Source organism: Heterocephalus glaber, unplaced genomic scaffold, assembly GCF_053883595.1.
Source record: "Heterocephalus glaber isolate CG9 unplaced genomic scaffold, H.glaber_assembly_v1.0 deba00001564, whole genome shotgun sequence".
Taxonomy (NCBI): Eukaryota; Metazoa; Chordata; class Mammalia; order Rodentia; family Bathyergidae; genus Heterocephalus; species Heterocephalus glaber.
The window spans coordinates 1,843,777-1,867,406 of record NW_028258351.1 but is presented as its reverse complement, the minus strand read 5'-3'; the positions used below and the strand labels follow the sequence as shown (position 1 = coordinate 1,867,406).

General features: G+C 41.5%; 2 protein-coding genes across 2 annotated transcripts in view; both read right to left on the bottom strand.

Moving 5' to 3' along the window:
- Nucleotides 1–7,697, bottom strand: part of Med13 (mediator complex subunit 13) — a 93,834-nt gene extending 86,137 nt beyond the window's left edge. Inside the window, exons 1-2 of the mRNA XM_004870377.4 lie at nucleotides 6,971–7,697; nucleotides 4,927–5,161 (exon numbers count right to left, since the gene is read on the bottom strand). Coding sequence (XP_004870434.1) covers nucleotides 4,927–5,161; nucleotides 6,971–7,033 — 298 coding nt within the window. The 5' untranslated portion in view covers nucleotides 7,034–7,697. The remainder of the gene's footprint in view (nucleotides 1–4,926; nucleotides 5,162–6,970) is intronic.
- Nucleotides 7,698–22,251: 14,554 nt separating this feature from the next.
- Nucleotides 22,252–23,630, bottom strand: part of LOC110346858 (uncharacterized) — a 137,009-nt gene continuing 135,630 nt past the window's right edge. Inside the window, exon 7 of the mRNA XM_087191869.1 lies at nucleotides 22,252–22,891. Within this exon, the coding sequence (XP_087047995.1) occupies nucleotides 22,837–22,891 (55 nt within the window). The 3' untranslated portion in view covers nucleotides 22,252–22,836. The remainder of the gene's footprint in view (nucleotides 22,892–23,630) is intronic.

The window sequence follows — 23,630 nt, the reverse complement described above, 5'->3', positions numbered from 1 at the left end:
CAAACTCAGCTAAATTCACTGTAGTTAACATCCTTCAATAAATAAAGTCATCAAAAATTGAATTTAGAACAATGGCCAACTTGAAGTGGCAGTGGACATTATGACAGAATTCTGGTATAACAAAAGTATTTGGATATGTTGCTAAAATCCAGTATGGAGACCCCAGGAGTCAGGAAAATGAATATTTTTAGTCCCAATTAAGTATTTTTTTAGTTCAAGGTACATATATGTATCAGTTTTCTCTGACAGTTTCATCACAGACTCACTTTGATTTTTTAAAGGATGACAATGTTGGGAGACGGAGTTTTTATTTTTATTGAAAGGGAAAGAATAAAGCCAGTAATGACAGCAATAAAATTCCAAAAAAGCTAGGACACAATAAAAATCCACAGAAAACACTTCTCCAAGAATACTCTAATTAAAATTAATCTTGCTCTGAAGCAAACTAACACTACACTTACCCAATCAGTCCTACCTACAGAGGCTTCTGACCACAACCAATTTTCTATCTGTCATCCACTATCACACACCACTTAACAAAGTTTAAAAAAATATACCCACAAAATTTTGTTCCTTAATTTTTTTATCAAAACATATCAGAATTGAGCTGGGGATTTAGCTCAGTGATGTCACTGCCTGCCTTGAAAGTGCAAGGTCCCGAGTTCAATCCCCAGTATCAAAAAAAAAAAAAGAAAATCCATATGGATTCAACTATCCCATTCTCCTAGAGAGAGTAAGGTAAAAAGTAAAAATTCCTATCAGGCTGGGGATTTAGCTCAGTGGTTCCGCTGGCTGCTTTGCAAGCGCAAGGTCCTGAGTTCAATCCCCTGGTACCAAAAAAAAAAAAAAAATCCTATCAAATATCTTTCTGGAATATTATAGTTAGGCTAATGCCAGTTGGCACAAATTCTAATCCAAAAATCATCAAGACTCTGCACAGTACTTTGCTAAACAGTTACTGACTACTACTACTACAAAATAGGTAACTTAGGGTTTAAAGTATGTATTAAATCAGATTTGGTATGCTGTAACTGATCTTTACCAATTAGCAGTAAAGTAAGTTTATATTCTATTTCCACATGTCAGCTAAACTTGAAAGAAAGGTGACCTAAACAAGTGCTAAATGATTTGAGAAGATGAAATTCAACATGCACTATGAAACCCAACTAGACTCTTCAGAACTGTCAAAATCATCAAAAAGGAAAATCTGGGCTGGGGATTTAGCTCAGTGGTTCCACCGCCTGCCTCACAAGCACAGGGTCCTGAGTCCGATCTTAGGTACCAAAAAAAAAAAAAAAGAGGAAAAGGAAAATCTGAGAAACTGCCAAAGTCTAGAGGAGCCTAAACAGACGTGACAACTAAATGTAATGTAGAAACCTACATGGGATCCTAGGACAGATAAAGGACATTAGATAAAAAGAAAATCCAAATAAAGTGTGTGTGTACATATATGTTAATAAGTGTCAATATTAGTTGTGAAAAACATACCATTCTTAGATGTTAACAATAAAGGAAACAGAATTATACTGGAATTCTACACTAACTTTGTGACTTCTATGTAAATCTAAGACTAACCTAAAATAAAGTTTACTTTTTAAAAATACATCGTGGATTACACAAGGGTTAACTGAAGGCAATTTTGTATTTATGCTGTTTCAGTTAGAAAAACTGAGACTGCTAATCTTTGCAAAAAGGAATGCCTCCTTCCTACCAAAAGGAGTGCAATATTATCATCATAATCACAACCATTTCAGTAACAAGATGTGGTAGGTGATGAACCAAACAGAAGGACACTGCCTGTGAAGAACAGGCTCAAGCTAAATTAACAAGCTTTTAGTTACCACCTGGGTCCTTCCGGTCTGCTTTTCCTTAGTGCTACACCTCTACTTGGAACTCAGGATTGTCTCTTGCAGCTGATGCTACCCCTACTGTCCAGCTGCTCTCTTCTCAGGGGAGTTTAAAAGAAGGGAATAGTGTGCCACAGATGGGAAAAAATGAAAAAGGGGTTAGCTAGAGAGACAGAAGCGAACTAATTACCCCAAAAGGGAGGCAGACGGTGTCCCTGGAGCAAAGAAAGGGCAAGATAAATATACTCCATCTGAGAAGACCTCATTATTCTTTAAGATATGTCTGATTTAAGAAACAGCATTCTAAAGTAAATGACAGGTTGGAATTTTTTTTAAAAGCTAATACCACTGATTATATAAACCAAAGGAGTAGTTTTGGAACAGTAAATATGATCACCTATTAATTGTATTTCAGTACACTATTTAAATCACTTCCACTTTGATAAATTTTTGTCATTTACTATTCAATAGGATGCAGCAAAATCTGATAATTAAAACGTAACCTTCCCAAAATTATTTTCATCACATTCAGGGATCAATATCTATATGAAAGTATGGGTACTACAATTTTTTTAAATTATACTAAAAAACAGAAAATTAACTAGAGAAGAAATTTTTATAAACGACAACCCAGTTTCATTAGAGAAAACATATCTGAGAACATGAAATCTAAAAGAAAACAATCCCAACACAGTGTACTATTTTAACAACATACATCAAAACAGCCCACATTATTTAACTTTTTTTTGAGACAAGGTCTTGCTATATATAGCCCAACTTGACCTTGATCTCACTCTGTAGCCCAGGCTGGCCTCAAACTCACAGTGATCCTTCTGGCTCAGCCTCCCAAATGCTGGGATTGCAGGTATGCACCATCACACCCAGCCACATTTAACTTCAACAGGCTTTTAACTTTCAATATGTAGTCCTACTTAGGGACGGGGATTTAGCTCAGTGGTTCCGGCACCTGCCATGAAAGCGCAAGGTCCTGAGTTCAATCCCCAGTACCAAAAAAACATTTGGGCCAGGGATTTAGCTCAGTGGTTCCACTGCCTGCCTCGCAAGCGCAAGGTCCTGAGTTCAATCCCTGGTACCAAAAAAAGAAAAGAAAATATTTAGTCCTACTGTGGTAAAACTAAACAAATAAAATTATTTTTAATTTCACAAAATTTCATGGAATCTTTTTCAAAAAAGGTTTGTTCTGATGCTCTGCCAACTTTATTAAGACCAAAACCCAGGAGTCAGCATTATAGTTTTGTGTACACATACGTGTGTGTGTGTGTGTGTGTGTGAGAGAGAGAGAGTGAGAGAGAGAGAGAGAGAGAGAGAGAGGGAGGAGTGGTGCTGGGGCTGAACCCAGGATTTTGTGCATTCTAGGCAAGCATTCTACCACTAAGCTACATCTCCAGTAGGATTACAGTATTATTAACAATTATGGTTCATCAAAAATTCAGTGCATTGGGCTGAGGATTTAGCTCAGTGGTTTCGCTGCCTGCTGCTCAAGCTCAAGGACTCAAGTTCGATCCCCGGTACCAAAAAATTTCAGTGTATTAATAACTTACAGATAGTCATATCAATATTAAATGTCTCCACATAGTGGGCTCCACATATAAGGCCCTGGGTTCAACCCCTAGCACCACAAACAAAAAGTCTCCAAACATTTTAGTGAAGTGACTTTCATGATCACTTCAAGATTAAAATAACTACTCAAGTATACTTAAGTTAGTGAAAGAAAAAAGAAGTTGGCAGGCTTAGCTTTTAGCATAACAAGTAGAAAGCACGACGTTGCTGAAACCAAGGAATTTTATACTTTGATATATATACGTATATCATATATATGTACATACATACAAATATGTACATTTTACATATTTGAAACTATATATTACATACTTAGAACTAAGGAATAGACTCTCTTTCTTAGGAGAGATGGAAAAGCTATAAAGCTTTATTATAGAAGAATGACAATCACTCTCAAAAAAGAGTAAAATGAAGTATGTGTCGATTACAAAATAAAGAGCAATTATCTAAACATGTAACACACATTCCTACATAAATATCAATGTTTATGTTAGTAAGTACCAGTTTAAGATACAGACACCTGGATTACATTCCATCCAAAAATAAAACAGATCCTATAGGTCAGACAATAACAGACATTTCAGAATATTCAATTTCAAATGAGAATGCTTTTTTAAAAATGATCTAAAAAGCCTATATTTAACTGTCAAGAATCATTATCAAACTAACTTGCTGGAGTATTTGGTTCCCTGTAGCATACAACTAATCGTTTACATTCCTATCATGTAAGACCCAGTCAAAACTCACTCAAGAGTCTAAAGTAAACACAAGCTTCAGCAATTACATGAAGAGCTATACTTTCTCTTTCTAAAGCATTATTTGGTCCTTAAAAGTCAAGAAAATAAGACGGAAGTAATCATACTGATTTGCTTACAATAAAATTATTTCTGTATAACCTTTTAGATTATGGCCTTACTCCTATAAAAGCTTCAAGTTGGCACTTGTCTCATATTATTTAATCTTTGCTGTAACAGTATCTTAGAAAGCACTTCCAAAAATAACAAAATTAACTTGTTAATAAAATAACAATCACAAACAATAACAAAATAACCATATACCCTGAAAAACACACAAGATAAAGTTACATTTCAGGATACTCCTAGTGTCTGTATACTCATGCAAAAGAAAATAGTGGCAGAACTGACTCAAAAGTGTTACACTTGGCTTCAAAAATATTATGTAACTGTGTTAAAAACTTTAGACTCCAAGAGTCCATTTTTCTTAGGTTAATGTAACATGCTTTCCTTGGGCCTTAACTGAGAAATTAAGGAAGCCCAATAACAGGAGAGTTGCTCCAAGTTTCAAAAGTCTTCCATAACACACATGGACAATTTAAATAAAATGAAATAAAATAAGGTAAAATAAAACATGAAGCTGTATTTTTACCTGGCTTCATACCCAACACACAAACACCTTAATCTGTGATACAAATGACATGCTGCGCAAAGTATAAACAGTGTTGCTAAATCATTATTTAGAAGTGATAAATTGTCTTCACCTGATAAGTCATGGTGAATAAGGTCAGCAAAATTGGGGTCTTCACCCCACCAAAATATCCACAATTCTCTTCTTCCAGGTCTTTGATCTCGCCGCCAAACACTAAGCACATCTGCCTTAAGGCAGCGACTGAAACTGCTCAAAATGGGGTCTTCTTCTGTCACCGGAAACAGAATAGGGGCAGAAGTTGGGCCTTGCCATACGTATCTTTTCCATTTAATTCCTGTCAAGTCAGCCTGAAGGAAAGAAAGTATGATTTTTTATTATCACATATCCACGGGAAGTCAACAGTGTTCACTACAGTGTCCCTGATTTCATTAAGACATTTCAATTTTTCAGTGCATGCTTAAGACACGGAAAGCTGATTATGACCCCCAAAAAATCCTCCCTTAATTTTGATAACTCAAAACCCAAGAATTTAAGGAAAACAGCCGAAAAATAAATACTAACATGTCACTGAATAGCACATCAACAGTGTCTCAAGTAGAAATATTTTTAAAATGTTAAATATAAACATGTACTTTAATAATGCACACTGAGTGTAATATATTTCTTTTCTGTCCTCAATTCTATTCTATTTGGTCACATTTGTTCCTTGATGTCAAACTGTGAACAAAAAATTAATGAAAAGTCACCCAAATAATTCCGGGAAAAAAATCCTTATTAATTCATCACACACACCCTTCGCTATAAAAGTCAAATTCGGTAACTGGTCCCAAAGAACTGTCAGTTTATGCTAGTCTATCCTCAAAGAACCTGATCCTAAAAGTACCAAAAATAGATCAGGTTGGAGAAGATAGAAATGTTAAATCTGCTGCATGTCTTACTGTATGTGAGGAGCTGCTGATTAAATTTATAAGGGTGAAGTGCATTAAGGATCTTCATGTAGCATGATGAAAAAAGTCAACAAAAGAAATTCAATAATCTTTTAACTTAAAGGTGGAAAGCACAAGGTGCCAAAAAGTGAAACTGCTGACACATGACTGGCAGTTTACACTTGCCAACTAGTTGTGCTCCGCCCACTTAATTCACGTTATCATATACTCTTAATATTTCTCATAGCACAGGAAAAAAAAAATGAAAAAAGTCAATCAAGCTTTAAATCACTGATGAAGCTATGCTACTGTCCAACTCAGGACTAAATATTCGGAACAGTTGGTAGTTTTGAAAGTCTTAACTGCTGGCTATTACCAGATCTGGGACAAGAACCTACAGGATCGTCATCTATACATTCAGCTTCACTAACACTTTTCACTTCAATAAAACAAGGAGCAGCCGGTTCAAAATCCTTTAAAAAGGCAAGCAAACCAGACAAATACAGAAACTCTCAGTGCAAAACCACAGCAACTCCTCCATTAGTCCCTCCACTCTCACATAATGTTCTAATAAAAGCAAGATGGCTAGAAATTGTCAGAATGGCAAACTGTTTTCAAAACTTTAAAAAGAAAACATGAAATGGCATCTACTGGTTTTCACAGAAAGACCTGAAGTCACCCAAGAGAGAAAAAAAAAGTCTGACTCATACAAAAAAAAGGGTAAACCGAAAAGAAGGTTTTAATACCTAAGTTCCGGGGTCCTGTTTATTAGGGGCAACTAAACTACCAGGGCAAGGGATACAGGTAATGGAGAGAGTAGGGGCAATAATAGAAAGTGTAAAGGAGTTTACATCGCTCAAGAAGGAGAAAAGCGAGAGTTAAGCAAAAACTCAGAGGTAAATGTTAGCGTCTTGCCAGATAAGAGCTCAAGTTGAAGACAAGACTACTCTGAAGGGGAAAAAAAAAGAAAGAGTCGGAAGCCGGAGGAGAAAAGGGGCAGCCTCCACTGAGCCGAGCCGGGACCGCGGAGAAGCGCCGGGCCCGGGCGCGCAGGAGTCCACAAGGCGCCGGGCCGGCTGGGCCCGAGCCCGGACTCGGGCCGGGACTCCGGCCGGGCTCTGACCGGCCCCCTCCCCCACGGCCCCGGGCGCTCCTCGAGGGCGCCCCCTCCCCCACCCGCCGCCCGCGCGCCCGCCCGCCGCGGCCCCCGCCCGCCGCCCCGGCACTCACCAGGCAGAAGAGGTTACAGTGACAATCTTCCAGGCTGGCCCCGTTCAGCACGGAGGAACTCATCGTCCCTCACAGCAGCCGCCGCCGGCGCCACAACCCACCATCCGCCATTACCGCCGCCTCCGACCAGAGAGAGAAACACAGACACCGGGGAGGGCGGGGGGGTGCTGGTGCTGGTGGTTGGGGGGCGGTGGGAGAGGAGGAGGAGGAGGAGGCCGCCGCCGCCGCCGGGCCGCCCTCCCTCCTTCCCCGCCCACCCCCCCGCCGCCCGGCCGGACTGCGGAGCCCGCGGACGCGCGTCTCCCCTCTGGGGGGCGGCGGCGGGGTCGTGGGTCCTTTCCACGGGAAAAATAAGAAATGACACAATTAAGAATCGGAAGGGAGTCAGCAGAGCCTAGATCCCGGAGGGCTCTCCTAGGTCGGAAGGCGCCTGCGAAGGGAGAGAGCCGGGAAAGAAGCCGGGCCGCCGGCCGGGCAGCAGCGATGTCCTTAAGCCCAGAGTCTCCTCAGCGGCGGAGGTGCTGGTGGTGGTGGTGGAGTCGGCGTCCGTCCATGCTCTGGCTGTGTCTTCGTGTTGTCCCTGGAACGAGCCTGTCTAACGTCGGCTCTGCTGCGGCCTCACCGCCTGGACGCCGTAGTCTTCCCCCATTTTGTGGGCCCAGCGGGCGGTGTTTTTCCCCCTTTAATCCGAATTCACGGGTTTTCCCTTCGCTTTAATGGCGGCCACAGGGACCAGCTCGCCCTCCCTGCTCGCCCATTGGCCGCCTGGAGGTCACGTGGGCCCGGGCTCCGCTGGGAGGGGGAGCGAGGAGGGAGGGTAGGGAAGCTTTCGGCCAAAGCGGTGAGCTCCGGGGACCGGGCAGCCCGCCGGTGGCTACTGAGACAGCGCCATCTGCTGGGTGCCCCGGCCAGTGGAAAATGACCCGGGCCCTGGCCCTTATCTTTCTCCTGGAGGGCAGAGGATTCACTTGAAAAATCTGTGAGAAATTCGTGAAAATCAGTTTGAATTCTTTGGAAGAGAAAAGTTGCCCAAAATGCCAAGGCATTCTCATTTATGCGAGAAGGCGGCTGGGGGACAGCGCAAACTGGCAGTCAAAGGATCTGGATAGAGACAGGACTCAGCCACTTAAAAGTTGTGATATGAAGAAAACATAAACGAAGCAATATGGTCCAGTGTTTAGGAGCCTGGGAATTAGAGCCTTGCTGCACGGATTCGAAGCTGGAGCCAGTCACTTAACTCTTTGTGTCTCAGTTTCCTCATCTGTAAAAGGGAAGAAATACTCCCTGTATCTTACAGGCTTGTATGATGAGTTGATGGGAGTGAAGCACGTAGCCCAGTGCCTGGCACAGATTAAGAACTGGGAAGCGTTACCTGTTATTCTTGCCATCATAACCTCACGTATTTATTGTGAGGAGCAAGTGAAACCCAGTCTGTAAAATTCCCATAGAGTGTAATTTTCATGAGAACAGGCACTTTGTTGTTTACCGCTCTTACTTTTGGGGCCCTGGGGTCAAACCTAGGGCCTCATAGTGGGCCAGACTGTTGCCTTAGGCCCCGGCCCCAGTCCTTAACTTGCCTCTCTAGGTAGCACACAGTAGGTGCTTAATGTTTGTAAATTTACAAATGAATTAATGGCAAAAATAGTAAGAATCAAACCAAATATAGTGGGGCATGTCTGTGGTCCCAGCTATTTAGGCGGCTGAGGCAGGAGGGCCACAAATTCAAGGTCCACCTGGAAGGTTAGCTATGCCCTATCCCAGAGTAAAAATAAAGATTAAAAGGACTGAGGATGTAATGCCCCTTGCTTCAATCCCCAGCACATGTGCGCACAAACACACACAGAAAAGAAAGAAAAAAGGAAAAAGGAAGAGAGAAAAGAACCAAATTAAGTATTGGTTCTTTTCCTTATAAGACGTTCAGTTCTTGGCTGGATTACACTTCTATGGAAGAGTTCAAAACATTTTCCTTGAGAGTATCAGAGAAGATTACAAAAAAGAAAGGAAGAAAAGATGATTCAGAAGTTAGAAAAGTCAGTTTAATTAGGAGTTATCATAACTATCTTATAGAAAAACTATCTATCCTTTAGCCATAGAACAAAAAGCCTTCCTCATCTGCCCATTTATTCATTTTTGCTGGGAAGAACCCAGATCTTGCCAGGTGCAGTGGCGTACACCTGTGATCCCAGCTAGTCTGGACACTGAGGCAGGTGGCAAATTTGAAGCTGGCCTGGGTAACTGAATAAGACCCTTTCTCAGAGTAAAATAAAATGGGTTGGGGATTTAGTCAGTATTAGAGCACTTGTCTGGCCTGCCTCAAAGCCCTACGTTCAACACCCAGTTCCCCAGCGAGAAAAAGTCCAAATTTTGAAGCCAAAACCCAAAGTATACCACTTTCTAGTTGACCTTAGATCAAATTAATTTATCTTACTCTCAGTTGTTATAAATTGGGGGTAATACAAGTATTTTTTCCTAAGATGGCTGGTGAATGAAACAATGTAGGTACAGAGCTTAATGTTAAATATTAATATAACTTAAAAATCATTATTGAGTGTGTTCCGGGTCTACACCAGGCCTGGGATACAAATATGAAGCAGACATACACCCATTACTCAAGATTTCTGGAGTGGCACTAAGGGAACATTTCCCACAGAATGAGCTAAACTACAATGGACATAACTGCTAGAATAAGGTATGTATCAATGTAGCACAACAGGAGGACCAGGGGAGAAGCATCAAAGTTGAGAAGGCGTCAGAAAGTAGGTAGCATTTGAAATCAGATTTGAAGGATAAAATGAATTCTTATAATGCCCTTTGAAGCAGTTAAATCTTATTAAGCCCAATTCAGATCTAAAGGCCACGTATCAAAGTCAATTATACAAGCAGAACTAATTCAATCCAGGAGCACAAATCAACTAAGGTCGACATCCTTCATAACCGAGTGGCAGCACCAGGAGATTACCACCCCCAGACCCAGGAAGCTAAGAGCGCCTCTGCTCATCTCTTTACTGGAGAGAACCTTTGTTCTCCTGCTTCCTTCAGCCTGAAATATCCTCCCTGCTCCTTCTCCAGAGTGTCCATCCCCTTGGTTTCATACCCCCTTGCTGCCATCACCCAACTTGAGCACCTTCCTTAGGGCCCCAGTGGAGGTAGAATTTGTCTGAAACCTACCAAGTGGGAAGTGACATTTGATTGACCTTTTATTTGAATGTCAGTCTTCTCAAAAAGACAAGAGGGGAGGAAGGGCCAGAGAGGGAAAATGCTGGGGATCATCATGGAAAAGAACTGAAGAGAAAGAGAAGACAGGAAAGGAGAGTGAGGGGGAGAAAGAGAAAGAAAAAGAGAGAGTGGAAGAGGAGCAAGAGGAGGGGAGGAGGAAGAGATTGAGAGAGGGAATGGAGAAGCAAAGTGGAGGACTGTGGGGACCCCAATAGTGAGGGGAATGAAAACCTCATGGGCGGGTAGAGGGGGTGGAAAACAGTATCAGCCCACAGAGAGTTTGCTGGGAACTGCTTCCATTCTGTTAAATAACATTCTGAGCAGGGTGTGATGGCATGCTTTTAATCCCACACTTGCAATTTCATATGTAGTCAATATAAAATTTTTTGAGATAGTTTGTATCCTTTTTTTTTTTTAGGCATATCTACAAAATCCATGTTTTATTTTGTTTTTTTAATTTTTACTTAGGCCCAGGATTTAGCTCAGTGGTTCTGGTGCCTGCCTTGCAAGCGCAAGGTCCTGAGTTCAATTCCCGGTACCAAAAAAAAAGGAAGAAAGAAAGAAAAAAAATTTTTACTTAAAGCACATTTCAACTCAGACTGGCCCTTTTCAAGTGCCCAGGAGGCACACGGAACTAATGGGTACTGTGTTGGGTGGGTGGTACAAATCTATAGAGTCAGAAGTGGAAAGCTAAGGAACCAATTAAGCTGTAGAGTGAGTGGTCCTGAGCCTCGGGACAATATTGATTTTCTTGAGGTCCTGTTAATGATTTAATGTGGTACTTAATTTAATAGAAAAAAAAAGGCTGAGAAGCTACAAACCATTTTATTTAGTGAATGTGCAAGGACGACTTCATCGAATATAGAAATGAGCCGACTTAGATGAAGTAAATCACCAAGCCGAGGCAATTCAGGAAACATTTCAATTCTAGGTGTCTAATATACTGAATTGTCTCAAAAGTTCCCCTTAACTGTCATTTTTCTAAATAATGTAGCATCTACCTCCAAGTCAAGTTTTTTTTCCAATGTTTTAACATTAAGTTTGAAGACAATGCCCCCTAATTTCCTCACTTTGAAATTAGGTTTGTAAACTTCATAAGTAAACCAGATGTTCCCCTTTCCCATCTTTATTCCGCCCTAGCCAGTCATTTGGTCCTCTGGGAGTCTGTTTTTTCAAACCCGATGAAGAAAATGGATTGAGTAATCATTTCGACTTAACACCTAATATATGACACAGAATATATGTCAGTTACTGTATTATCCTGGCTCTCTAGATGGAGATGCTGAGGTTTAGATAGCAGCTTGCCTGAGCACAAAGAAGTCTGTAAAATACGCTGAGGAATCCTGATATATCACGAAGATTCAAAAGACACTTCCTGGGGGACAGTTGAAACTAAATCTTGAATGATGAGTTGGGTTGAGGCAGGAAAAGATTGATGGGAGAGCGGAAGGACAGGTACTGGAGAAAGAGGAGAACTGGACAGCTTAGTATTGGTGGGAAAAGCCAATGGCTTTTGGCTGGAGAAGGGCCGAATCATGAAGAGTTTGGATTTTATCCAGAAGAGAAAGAGTAACCATTGAAAGACTAAATGTGAGAGTGACGAGCTAAGATTTGTTTTTCTTAGAAACAAGATACCAAGAGAATTGTCAGGGCCATTGTGGTAATCCAGGCAGGAAGTGAAGAGGCCTGAACTAATTAAGAGGAGGTTGTCTAAAAACACCCTTTCTGTTTCACATTTATTCCCTGTCAAGGCATGGGCAAGGAAACTGGGGAAGTAGAGAGAATCACTTAATGCAAACTCCTGAGCATTCCTTTCTTACTGAAAGATGATTTTTCTGAGTGACCAAAGCTGCAAGAGGAGACAAGTGCAATTCTTTGAACCTACTCCTTCTGCGAAAAGATTCCAGGCAAGACTTTGGACTCACAGAATAATTATTCCTGCCCAGATACAAACTAGTTTGCGATTTTATTGTTCTCTTCCCTTAAGAAAAGGTTCAAAGAGTTCAAGTGATGAGAATAGCCAGGAAAAGACTGCTTCAGAATCTCTTGATTTTACCAAGTTCATAAGGCAGTTAATATTAATAGAAACAAAGGTAACAGAGTGTTACACACTTCTGTCATTCATTCACTTTGTACAATATTGATACTTACTGTGTTCTATGTGAGTTGCTCTCTTACAAGGCAATATATGCCACGGTGCATCAGAAAGGTGCATTTCCTCAAGAAACGCATTTATGCTCAGGCAAAAAGACATGAACTAAATAACTCTTAAATTGTGGGGGTTTTTAAAAATGCTTAAAATATGTATAGATCAGGGGGCCGGGGATTTAGCTCAGTGGTTCCACCGCTTGCCTCACAAGCACAAGGACCAGAGTTCAATCCCTGGTACCAAAAAAAAAAAATGTATAGATCAAATGCTATGGCATTAACAAAAGAAGGGACTACCCTAGGTAATGAGGAAGAAAAGTTTTGTAGAGAACTTTGCATTTAAAATGGATATTAGGGCCGGGGATTTAGCTGAGTGGTTCCACCACCTGCCTAGCAAGTACAGGGTCCCAAGTTTGATCCCCGGTACCAAATAAATAAATAAATAAATAAATAAATAAAATAAAGTGGACATTAACTGACAAATAAGATTTAGACTTGCAGAAATTTTAGGAAGCGGAATTTAGGCCAGTGTTTCCCAAATGGGTGTTTGAGAGCAAAGTTCTGAAGAATGTTACTGGGAATTCTAGGCAAAACAAGTTGTTGGTTGTGCTGGTAATTTGCCTACATATTCTTAGATTCTCTCTCTCTCTCTCTCTCTCTCTCTCTCCCTCTCCTGCTCTGTTCTTTATTGCAAGAGGCTGCTCCTTGCAAATACCATTTCTCAGTCTCCCTTACCAACTTCCTTGTGGTTTGGCCAGTGAAAGCAAAGATGGCAGATGAGGGGTTCTGAGGAGACTAAATCTGTTTCTTCTTTTCCTTGAGTTTCAGGCTGTATCTCTGGTAAGGCTTCTCCTCCTCCTCCTTCTTTTCCTTTTTCTCCTCGCCCCTCCCCCTCCCCCAGCTCCTCTCTTCCCCTCCCCCTCCCCCACCTCCTCCCCCTCCTCCCTCCCCTTCCTTTTCTTCCTCCTCCTCCCCCTCCTCTTCCTCCTTCTTCTTCCAGTATGGTAAGGGCGGGGTTTAACCAAGGGCCCTCACAGTGAGCTACATTCCCAGGCTTTTAACTTTTTTTTTTTGAGACAGTATCTCGCTAAATCTCTAAACTGCTCAGGCTGGGCTTGACCATGTGATACTCCTGCCTCAGCCTCCCAGAGTGCTGAAATTACAGGCCTATGCCACCACACCCAGTTTGACTGTATCTTCTTTGTGTCTCCAACTATAGAAGGCTCCAACTGGGAAGCTCCACTCTTCGGCCCCTGGTTCAGCTGGGCTGTCCTAGCTTTGGGGCCCTCGTATGTTTGTCATTTATTGCCACATAATAACCTGGAAATTTCACAGCTTAGAACAACAGACATTTTATTATTTCACACAGTTACCAAGGTTTAGTAATTTGAAGGTGACTTAACCAGGTGTTTCTGGCTCAGAATCTCTCATGAGGTTGTAGTCAAGATGTTGTCTGGGAGCCAGGCACGGTGGCACATGCCTATTGTTCCAGCACTTGGGAGGCTGAGGCAGGAGGATCACCATGAGTTCAAGGCCAGTCTGGGCTACATAGTGAGTTCAAGGTCAGCCTGGACAACATAGTAAGACCCTGTCTCAAAACAAAACAAAAGTTGCCTGGAGGATAGGCACAGTGGCTCATGCCTATAATCTCAGTTACTTGAAAAGTAAGGCAAGAGGACGGCAGGTCTGAGGTCAGCCTAGGCAATTTTGTGAGACTGTCTCAAAATAAAATAGAAATGTAGAGTATTTGCTGAGTATCCATGAGCCCCAGGGTTCAGTCCTGAGTACTGGAAAAAAAAAGATCTTGGCTATAGCAATGCTGTAGCATTCAATGGCCAGGCATAGTTCCCAGCTGGCTGTTGGCTAGAGGCATCAGGTTTCTACCAGGTGGGCTTCTCCTTGGAACAAGGCAGCTTGCTTCTCCAATAGAGAGTAATTTAATATACAGAAGGAGAGATTGAGAAAAAGAGGTACTCAGATGGAAGCCACAGTCTTTTTGTATCCTGGTCTCAGCAGTAACACACCATCACTTCCTCTACATGCGGTTGGTCACACAGATGCATTGTGATACAGAGCAGGAGGGAGCTATTCAAGGTGTGAACACTGAAAGGTGGGATCATGGCTATCTTGGAGGCTACCTGCACAGCCCACCCCCTGGTCCCCAGTGATCCATCTCCCATGCATAAATACATCCACCTCCTCCCAAAGTCACCAAAACTCTTATCTCATTACAGCATCCACTTGAAGCCCAGAATCTCATCATCTCAGTCAAGTCCAGCAGCAGCTGAGGCTCTTCGGACGGAGTTCCTCAAGTGCAGCTCCTTGAGTACAGCTCTTATGCACCTGTGAACTAGAGCGATAACTTATCTGCCACTCCGAACAGCCTCATACAGAGAGGAGACAGGTGTGACAGGTAAGGCTGCAGCTATTTCTGCTCAAAAAGTAGGCAAATGGCAGGCGCAAAGGAGTGCTGGTCTGTTTTTGTTCTGAAATTCTGCTGAGCAAATATTGAAAGATCCTTAAGTTTAAAGACCAGGGAATAATTCTCCCTGGCTCTCTGCTTCAGGTTATGGGGTCTTGGTTTGGTCTTCTGAATCATCCTTCCTTTATCAAGACGAATAGTCCACATTTGTAACTAGTAGAACTTTGAGAGTCCAAAGTCCTCTTTTGGTTCAAGGCAGCAATATTTCTTCTTAAATTTTTATTAGTACATGCTTCTAGTACAAGATTATATTCATCATGGAGAGATGGCACATGTACATAACACATCTTAATTCTTTTTATTTTTCCTCCCCTTCCAAGGTGTCAGTCTTTCTTCACATAGACTTCTTTACAAACTTTAAGAAGTTTTTGTGATTTTAATAGGGTTCACTCCATTAGACAGAAGCTACACCCACAGATCTTTTTCAGGAACGCTCTTGTCTTCCTTGGGCTTCTTTTCTGTTTGCTTTTTGGTACTGGGGATCGAACTCAGGACCTTGTGCTTGTGAGGCAGGCGTGGTAGCACTGAGCTAAACCCCCGGCCCTCTTCCTTGGGCTTCTGATGAGGGACTATCATGTAATTTACTTTTATTTATTTTGGTTTTATTTGAGAGAGGGTCTCACTATGTAGCCCAGGGTGGCCTCAAACTCACAGTGATCCTCCTGCCTCAGCCTCCTGAGCACTGAGATTACAGGCATGAGCCGCCCTACCCCCAGTTTGCACCATCATTTTATTGAGAGTATTTGAGGCACACCTTTAACTTCTTTAGAAGACTCTTTGTTTGACTAAAGAGTACCCTGGAGTACAAGTTTAAATCTTCCTGAGATTGTGACAAAAGATTATATGGTCACATGTGTAGCTTTATCTTTGAGCCACATTTTGTTTTGCTTTGTTTTGCTCTGTTTTGGTTTGGGTGCTGGGGATCAAATTCAGAGGCTTTGAACTCAGAGCCACACCCACCCCAGGCAAGTGCAGCACCACTGAGCTACACCTACGGGCCTGGACCACCTGGCACTGTCTTGAATTTAATTTTTACTCAGGGGTGCTATGTTAATTTCAGCATTGTTTGCCATTTACAGAGACTGAGAATTTTCAAAACTTGCAAATTCTCTTTCCTTTTCGCTTAACATTCTTCCTCTCACATTGTGCTATAAGAAATAAGAAGAAATCTTTGCTTGGAAATCTTCTTAGCTAGACACTCAGGGCATTAGACTAATTTTTTACTCTACAGTTGCTGGAGACAATATCACTGCTGAACTATACGATAAGGATTCTCACTCTCAAGTTTCCAGTAACATTAGCTCCTTTTCTTGCAAGATTTCACCTGCAGCCATATCACAGGTCAGGATTCATCTAGGAACAGTTTTTTCAAGATACTTTGATCTTTGAATAACACTATCTTCTTTCCCAATGGTTGAAAATTTTAAATTTTTGTCCCTTGATTATCTTTTTTTTTTTTTTTTTTTTTTTTTTTTGGTACCAGGGATTGAACTTGGGACCTTGCGCGGCAGGTGCCGGAACCACTGAGCTAAATCCCCGGCTGTCCCTTGATTATCAAAAGCCAGAAGTATGGGCTGGGGATTTAGCTCAGTGGTTCTGCTGCCTGCCTCAAAAGCACAAGGTCCTGAGTTCGAGCCCAGGTACCGCCCCCCCCAAAGCCAGAAGTAATTTAGAAACATTCAACAACTCCTTATTTTATACTTCAAGAAGGAATACTCATCTTCTGTGTAGCTGAGTGTCTCACCCAAGGAGAGACACAATACTGACTCCCAGTTCAGCACTCATTTCCTCTTGAAGTCTTCATAGGAAAAGGGGAAGATCTCAAAAATGTTGAAATTCTGTAAAAAATTATATGGCTCATTTTTTTTTTTTGGTACCTGGGATCGAACTTGGGTCCTTGCGCTTGTGCAGTAGGTAGCAAAACCACTGAGCTAAATCCCCGGCCCCTATATGGCTCATTTTTAAAAACCAGTGCACACTAATAATACAGAATCATGAAATTTACATTGGAATAGTGGTATGTGCATAAAACATACATTGATTATTTTCATTCATTACCCTCCTCTCCCTTACCTCCCTCCTTCCTTGATTCCCCTTCCCCATCTCTAAAAGTCTACTTTCTAGTTTTATGTCATATCTGTTTTGTTTTATTTATTTATTTATTTATTTATTTATTTATTTATTTATTTATTTTTAGACTGCTCATAGAAGAGAACACATGCTATATTCTATTTTCTGAGCCTGGCTTCTCAAGCGCCATCCTTTCTTCTGCAAATGACAACATTTTATTCCTGTTTTATGCCTGAATAATACTCCATTACATCACATTTTCTTTCTCCATTCATCTGTTGATGGAATGGACATAGGAAGCTGGATCCAGATCTTGGCTATTATATATTGTGCCACACTGAAGATGAGTTTGTAGATATTCCTATTGTATGCTGACTTTAATTCCTTTGGGTATATACCAAGGAACAGTATAGCCAAATCAAATGGTAACTCTATTTTCAGTTTTTTGAGGAATCTCCATATTGGCTGTACTAATTTACATTCCTACCAGCAGTGGAAAAGCACTCCCCCCATCCTTGTCAGCATTTATCATTTTGTATTCTTTGATGATAGCCATTCTGACTGGGGTTAGAGGGAATCCCTATGTAGGTGTTTGTTTGTTTGGGGTTTTTTGAGACAGGGTCTTACTATGTAGTTCAGGCTGGTCTTGATCTCACTTACTATGAAGCCCAGGCTGGCGTCGAACTCAATGTGATTTTCCTGCCACAGCCTCCCCAGTGCTAGGATTATAGGTGTGCACCACCATGCCCAGCAGTTATTTATTTCTGTGCAGCAAGTTACTTTGAAACTTAGCAACTTAGCCCAACAAATATCTATTATCTCACATAGTTTCTGGGAGTCAGGAATCCAAGACCTGGATTAGGTAGGTGGTTTGAGCTCAGAGTTTCTCAATCAAAATGTCAATCAGATTACACAATATATTCTCGTATGGCAACATTACATGCAACCTGTGAAGATGTACAATTATTGTGTTGATTTTTTTTTTTTTTTTTTTTTTTTTGGTCAACCAGGGTCCTAGTAATCTCAAGGCTCAACTGATGTTGAGAAAACAGTCTGTACTGTATCTAGGTGACAGCACCTCCTCCGAGTCCCTCCAGCCCTCAGGTAGCATTTCCTTCATGTTTCTAACCTCTACTTGTCCCACCACCCTCCTCCTACTTACCCTTAAAATTCTTCGAAAAAAATTTTTCTGGTACTAGGATTGAAACCTGAGGCCTCATGCATGCTAGGTAAATGCTCTACCACTGAGCTACATCCCCTCAAAAATTTTTAATTAGGTCCTCATGTCAGATTCCTGAATTATATTCCCTGCCACAGGTGCTATTTTCTTTTCTGGATCCTGACTGATCCAACTAAGATCCAACTAAGACTGATCCAACTGAGTTGAGCAGATGTTTTTGTTTCGGTTTTGTTGGGGATTGGACTCAGTGGCACTCTACCACTGATCTACATTCCCAGCCTTTTAAATTTTTAATTTATTATTTTTAATTTATTTACTTATTTTTGGTTGTTTTGAGACAGGGTCTCACCATGTGGTTCAGGCTGGCCTTGAACTCACTCTGTAGCCCAGGCTGGCCTCGAACTTGCAGTGATCCCCATTGTCTCAGCCTCCTGAGTGCTGAGATTACAAGGATGTGCACCAAGCCTGGCTTTATTTTTTATTTTGAGACAAAGTCTCACTAAATTGTCCCAGGCTAGGCTTGAACTTGTGATCTTCCTGCCTCAGCCTCCTGAGTAGGGGGATTATGGGTACGTGACAGCCTGACTAGATTTCTTTTTTTTTCTTTTCTTTTTCTGACCATTTTTTTTCAGCTGAAATTTCTTTACTGAAGGACACCTCAGGGCTTTTAATGTGCTAACATGCATGATAAATTACCCATAGGAATCTACAGCACACAGCATTTCCTAAATTCTTTTGATCACAAACCTTGTTTTTGTTTTGCTTTTACATTACCCCATAGCTATGCAGTATGCAAAAGGCATGAATTGGAAACATCACAGTTTAGTGTGACTGAAGCAATGAGTATATGAAGGACAGCAGTAGAAAATCTGGTATAAAGAGGGCAAAAGCTAAATCATACAAAGGTGTTTGATTTGATCGGTGGGCGTTGAGGTCATTGAAGGTTGCCTCCTGCTAGACAGAAGGAATTGGTGAGCCAAACTATTTAATCCACCTTTTTCTTTTCATTTATATGCATGATTATTCAGTACAATTAGCAACATAGAGAAAGGAGAATTACAGTTTAAACCTTTCTCTTTTTATTACCTTTACTTTTGGTTCAGGATCCCCATATTGTTTAGCTAAAGCTTTCACTATGGTAGAAAAAAATGGGGATACTCTCAATCTTCTGCCTCAGTCTGGAAGCTGAGGCAGGAGGATCTTGAGCACAGGGCTGGCCTGGATTACAAACCAGACCCTGTTTCAAAAACCAAACCAAAGAAAGAAGAAAAAGAAGAAAGGAAGGTAGAGATATATCTCAGCAAAGCAATGATGTAGAAACAAAATGTTGTAACATAACCCCCTAAGACACTGCATTGTCAAGGATGTTAGATGGAAGAAGGGCCAGGGATTTAGCTCAGTGGCACCACGCCTGCCTCACCAGTAAGCACAAGGTCCTGAGTTTGATCCCTGTTACCAAAAAAACCCCCACAAAGGTTAGCAGCTGGGTGTGGTGGTGCACGCCTGTATTCCCAGCACTCAGTAGGCTGAGGCAGGAGGATCACTGCAAGTTTGAGGCCAGCCTGGGCTATATAATGAGTTCAGGGCCAGCCTGAACTACAAAGGGAGACCCTGCCTCAAAAAAAAAAAAAAAAAAGATGGAAGAAAAGCCAGGTGTGGTGGCACACATCTGTAGTCCCAGCTGTTTGAGAGGCCAAGGCAGGAGGATCATTTGAGCCCACGAGGTCAAGACCAGCCTGGAGGACACAGCAAGACAACACCTTTAAAAAGGGATGGAGGAGGGGAGAGGGATGGAAAAATTCTTTCAAAAAGAATTGGTGATAAGAAAAGAAGATGGCTAGGTGTAGTTGTACATGCCTATAATTCCAACAGTCTGGAAGCTGAGGCAGGAGGATCATAAACTCAAAGCCTAAGGCCAGCCTGGGCTACCAACCAAACCTTGTTTCAAAAAACAAAGAAGAAAAAAAAAAGAAAGGAAAGTGGAGCTATATCTCAGGGAAACAACAAAGTAGTAATTAGGAAAAGAACAAACATCTTTTCTTAAAAAGCAATATTCAAATAGTAGCATGTAGGGGCTGGGAGTGTAGCTCAGTGGTCGAGCACGTGCTTAGTATGCATGAAGCCCTGTATTCAATTCCAGCACCAATAGGAAAAAGAAAAAGTAGCATGTACATCAGGTATCTATGCTGTAAAAGAAATGACCACAAACCTTTGTGGCTCCACAATAATAAACATGTGTTACAGCTCAGCTTCTTTGGATAATGCCAGCTGGATTTTCTCACAATCTTCAGTTGGCTGTGACTGGTCACTGACGCTTCTCAGGGCTCACAAGGGCTCTGAGGGGTTCCCTCGGCTGCCAGTGCTTGGCAGGCTTCCACGAGCCCTCTGCACATAGGTCTGACTTCTGGGGTCCCTGTACCCATGCAGCTGGCTTCCCGCAGAGCAAGAGATTGCGAAGAGCATGGCCTTTATTATCTGGCCTCAGAAGTTCGCACGCTCACTTGGGTGATCAGTTCGTCTCCCATTGGGCGTGGGAGGAGAATCTCAGGACATGAGAATCATTCTAGGTTATCCCCAAGGCTATTACATCATGATCTTCACCTTTGTAGGTTCCTCTGAAAATAGGCTTTCCCTCAATGAAGCTGCTTACAAAATACGTGTGATGTTATCTGATTAGATTTTAAGAGAATTTCAGTCTTCTGGCTTTCTTTTTGTTTTTCTTAGTATATAGGATTTCCTACTGTAAAAATTAAGGAAGTCAGAAGTCTTGCAATAACCAAGACTGATCCAAAGGCTGGAAATGTAACATTATTGAAGAGCTTTATGCCAGGTTTTTTATTTTTTATTTTTTCATACTTCTACTCACTGTAAGCAAATTCACCTGTCCCCCATCCTGGGACAAGTGTATGTAACATCCACCATGCTTGATTTTAGAAGGTGTCTGGGGTTTAGTTTTGTTTTTGAGACAGCATCTCACTGTATAATTCAGGCTGGCTTTGAATTCACAGCAATCCTCCTGCTTCAGCCTCCCAAGTGCTGGGATTATAGGCTTGCACCACTATGCTTGGCTAGAAGGCATCTGTTTTAAAAACATAAAAACAGGGCCTCAGGACGTAGCTCAGTGGTAGAGCATGTGCTTAGCATATATGCAGCCCTAGGTTAAATCCTTAGCACCAAAAAGAAACAAAATATGAAAACTATATAAACACTATAACTTTTTTTTTTGGTACTGGGGATCGAACTCAGGTCCCTGCAACACTGTAACTTTTTTTTTTTTTTAAGTACCAGCTACATTTGGGCCAGGGATTTAGCTCAGTGGTTCCGCCGCCTGCCTCGCAAGCGCAAGGTCCCGAGTTCAATCCCTGGTACTAAGAAAAAAAGTACCAGCTACATTTATTCCAAATTTTTGTCTTTTACTGTCAAACAAGTTACTAAAAGTGTCTGATCAGGGTTAATAAAATGGCATATTCTTCTCACAGGAACAACTTCAACCTTGGTCTAGCTCCCCTCTATGAGACTCTTCCAAAGATAACATATAATGCTTTCATCAACAACCTGTGAAACAGAGGGAAAGCAATCTGTGAAAATCATGAGGTCTTGAATTAGACAAAGACAAGTCCCCTGGCTCTGCTAGCTGTGTGACCTTAGTTACCTCTCCTCTCTGACCTCTGCTTACTAATCTGTAAAATGAGAGATGCAGTCACAGTGCTCTGCATACTCTTGGCACAGAAAGGAGGCAGTGAATGACAGCGATTAGTGACAATTCGATCTCATGGTGCTACCTTAGGGCATTCACCTTGCAGTCTTCATATTTGTCTGCTAGTTCTACATGGTAGCCATGATTGTGTGTGTGTACATGCACACACATGCAGTACTGGTGGATTGAACATAGCCACATCCCACCCTTCTTTTTTTTTTATTTTGAGACAGGGTCTGGCTAAGTTGCCCAGGCAGGACTTGAACTTGTGATCCTCATGACTTAGTCTCCCTGAATACTGGAATTCCAGGCATACACCGCCATGCCCAGCTACAATTATTGCTTTGTTTTTTTTTTGGTACCAGGGATTGAACTTGGGATCTTGCGCTTGTGAGGCAGGCGCCGGAACCACTGAGCTGAATCCCAGGCCCCTAATTACTGATTTTTGAATGTGGAAAAATGAAAGAACTACAAAAACAACAATAAAAAAACTCACTTTATGGATGTATTGGCCTTTACTTTTTTTTGGTTTTTTGAGTCATTGTTCAATTTTAATATTCTGTACACTGTCACCTTGAATAACTGTTATTCCACTAATTCAAATGACTTTACTCAATGAAATTTTCTTGTTGAGGATGAAATCACTTGAACAATGACTCCACCTCCCACTGCTTTCTTCTGATTCCTTGGAGATGTGGCTATTAAAGTGCACTTCCAATTTTCTTCAAACAGCTTTGACCTATGCTTCCATCTCATGAATTCCAAGACAGTATGAAGCTGATGCATATTTTCATAAATCCGGACCCCGCGGAGCTCATCCTCCGGCCTCGGCCTTGACGCGCGGCGTGGGGCGCGGCAAACGGGTGCGGCTCGGCCTCGGCCCTCCGCGAGCTGCGGCCCGGCTCGGTCACCCCTCGCGCGGCCGGCCGTGCGCTCCTCGTCCGGGCCTTTACTTTTAAGTTTGATTTGGATGCAAAGCAGTTCATTTAATACCAAATTTTAATATAAGCTGAAACCTTTTCTAAAATATCTGCTTTTTTGCTGAACACGGTAGAACACACCTGCAGTCCCACCTACTCGGGAGGCTGAGGCAGGAGGATCACTTGAATTCCCAAGTATGAGACAAACCTGGGCAAAATAAAGAGACTCTGTTTCAAAAACAAAACCAAATCCAAATCTTCCTGTAATAATAACTGTCAAGGAAAACAAGACAGAACAATACCACAAAGTGATCATTAGACTGATATTGTGGCCTTAATTTTCACAATGACTTTGGAAAATATGTCATAAATCCTGAGACATTTTAGGAAATATGGAATGAACTTTGTAGGTATTCGCCTTTGTAAGATTCTACTTTCCAGATGGGGGAGAGGAATAATAGTTCACAAAACCTTTTTGTATTTCCAAATGCAGAGTAGCCATGATCAAGGAAATAAATTACAAGGAACAATCAGAAACATAAATATGTACATATTTTGAATTATTGGTAAATGAGTTCGACTTCAATGCAAAGCCATTTCATGTTTTGTGCATATTTATGGCTTAACTCCTTTTATATACTTAAAAACTTAAATAAGAGTAACACTTAAAAACACACAAATGATCACATCTCACTTCTAGAAAATATGAGTAATACAGATTAAGAATGTTTCATTTTTTTTAACATACTTTACAAAGTCACTGCCGATTATCTTATTTTTAGAGACATAATACAGTGCTAGTACTGGCTTGTTTTCTTTCTTTGTGCAACTCAACATGGTGATTCATAAGAGACCAATGCCTGTATTGATATAGCGGAATGTCATGTAGCTACCAAAAATGACAAGAACATGGTTTATGTGTCTACATGGGAATGTGCACACTGAGG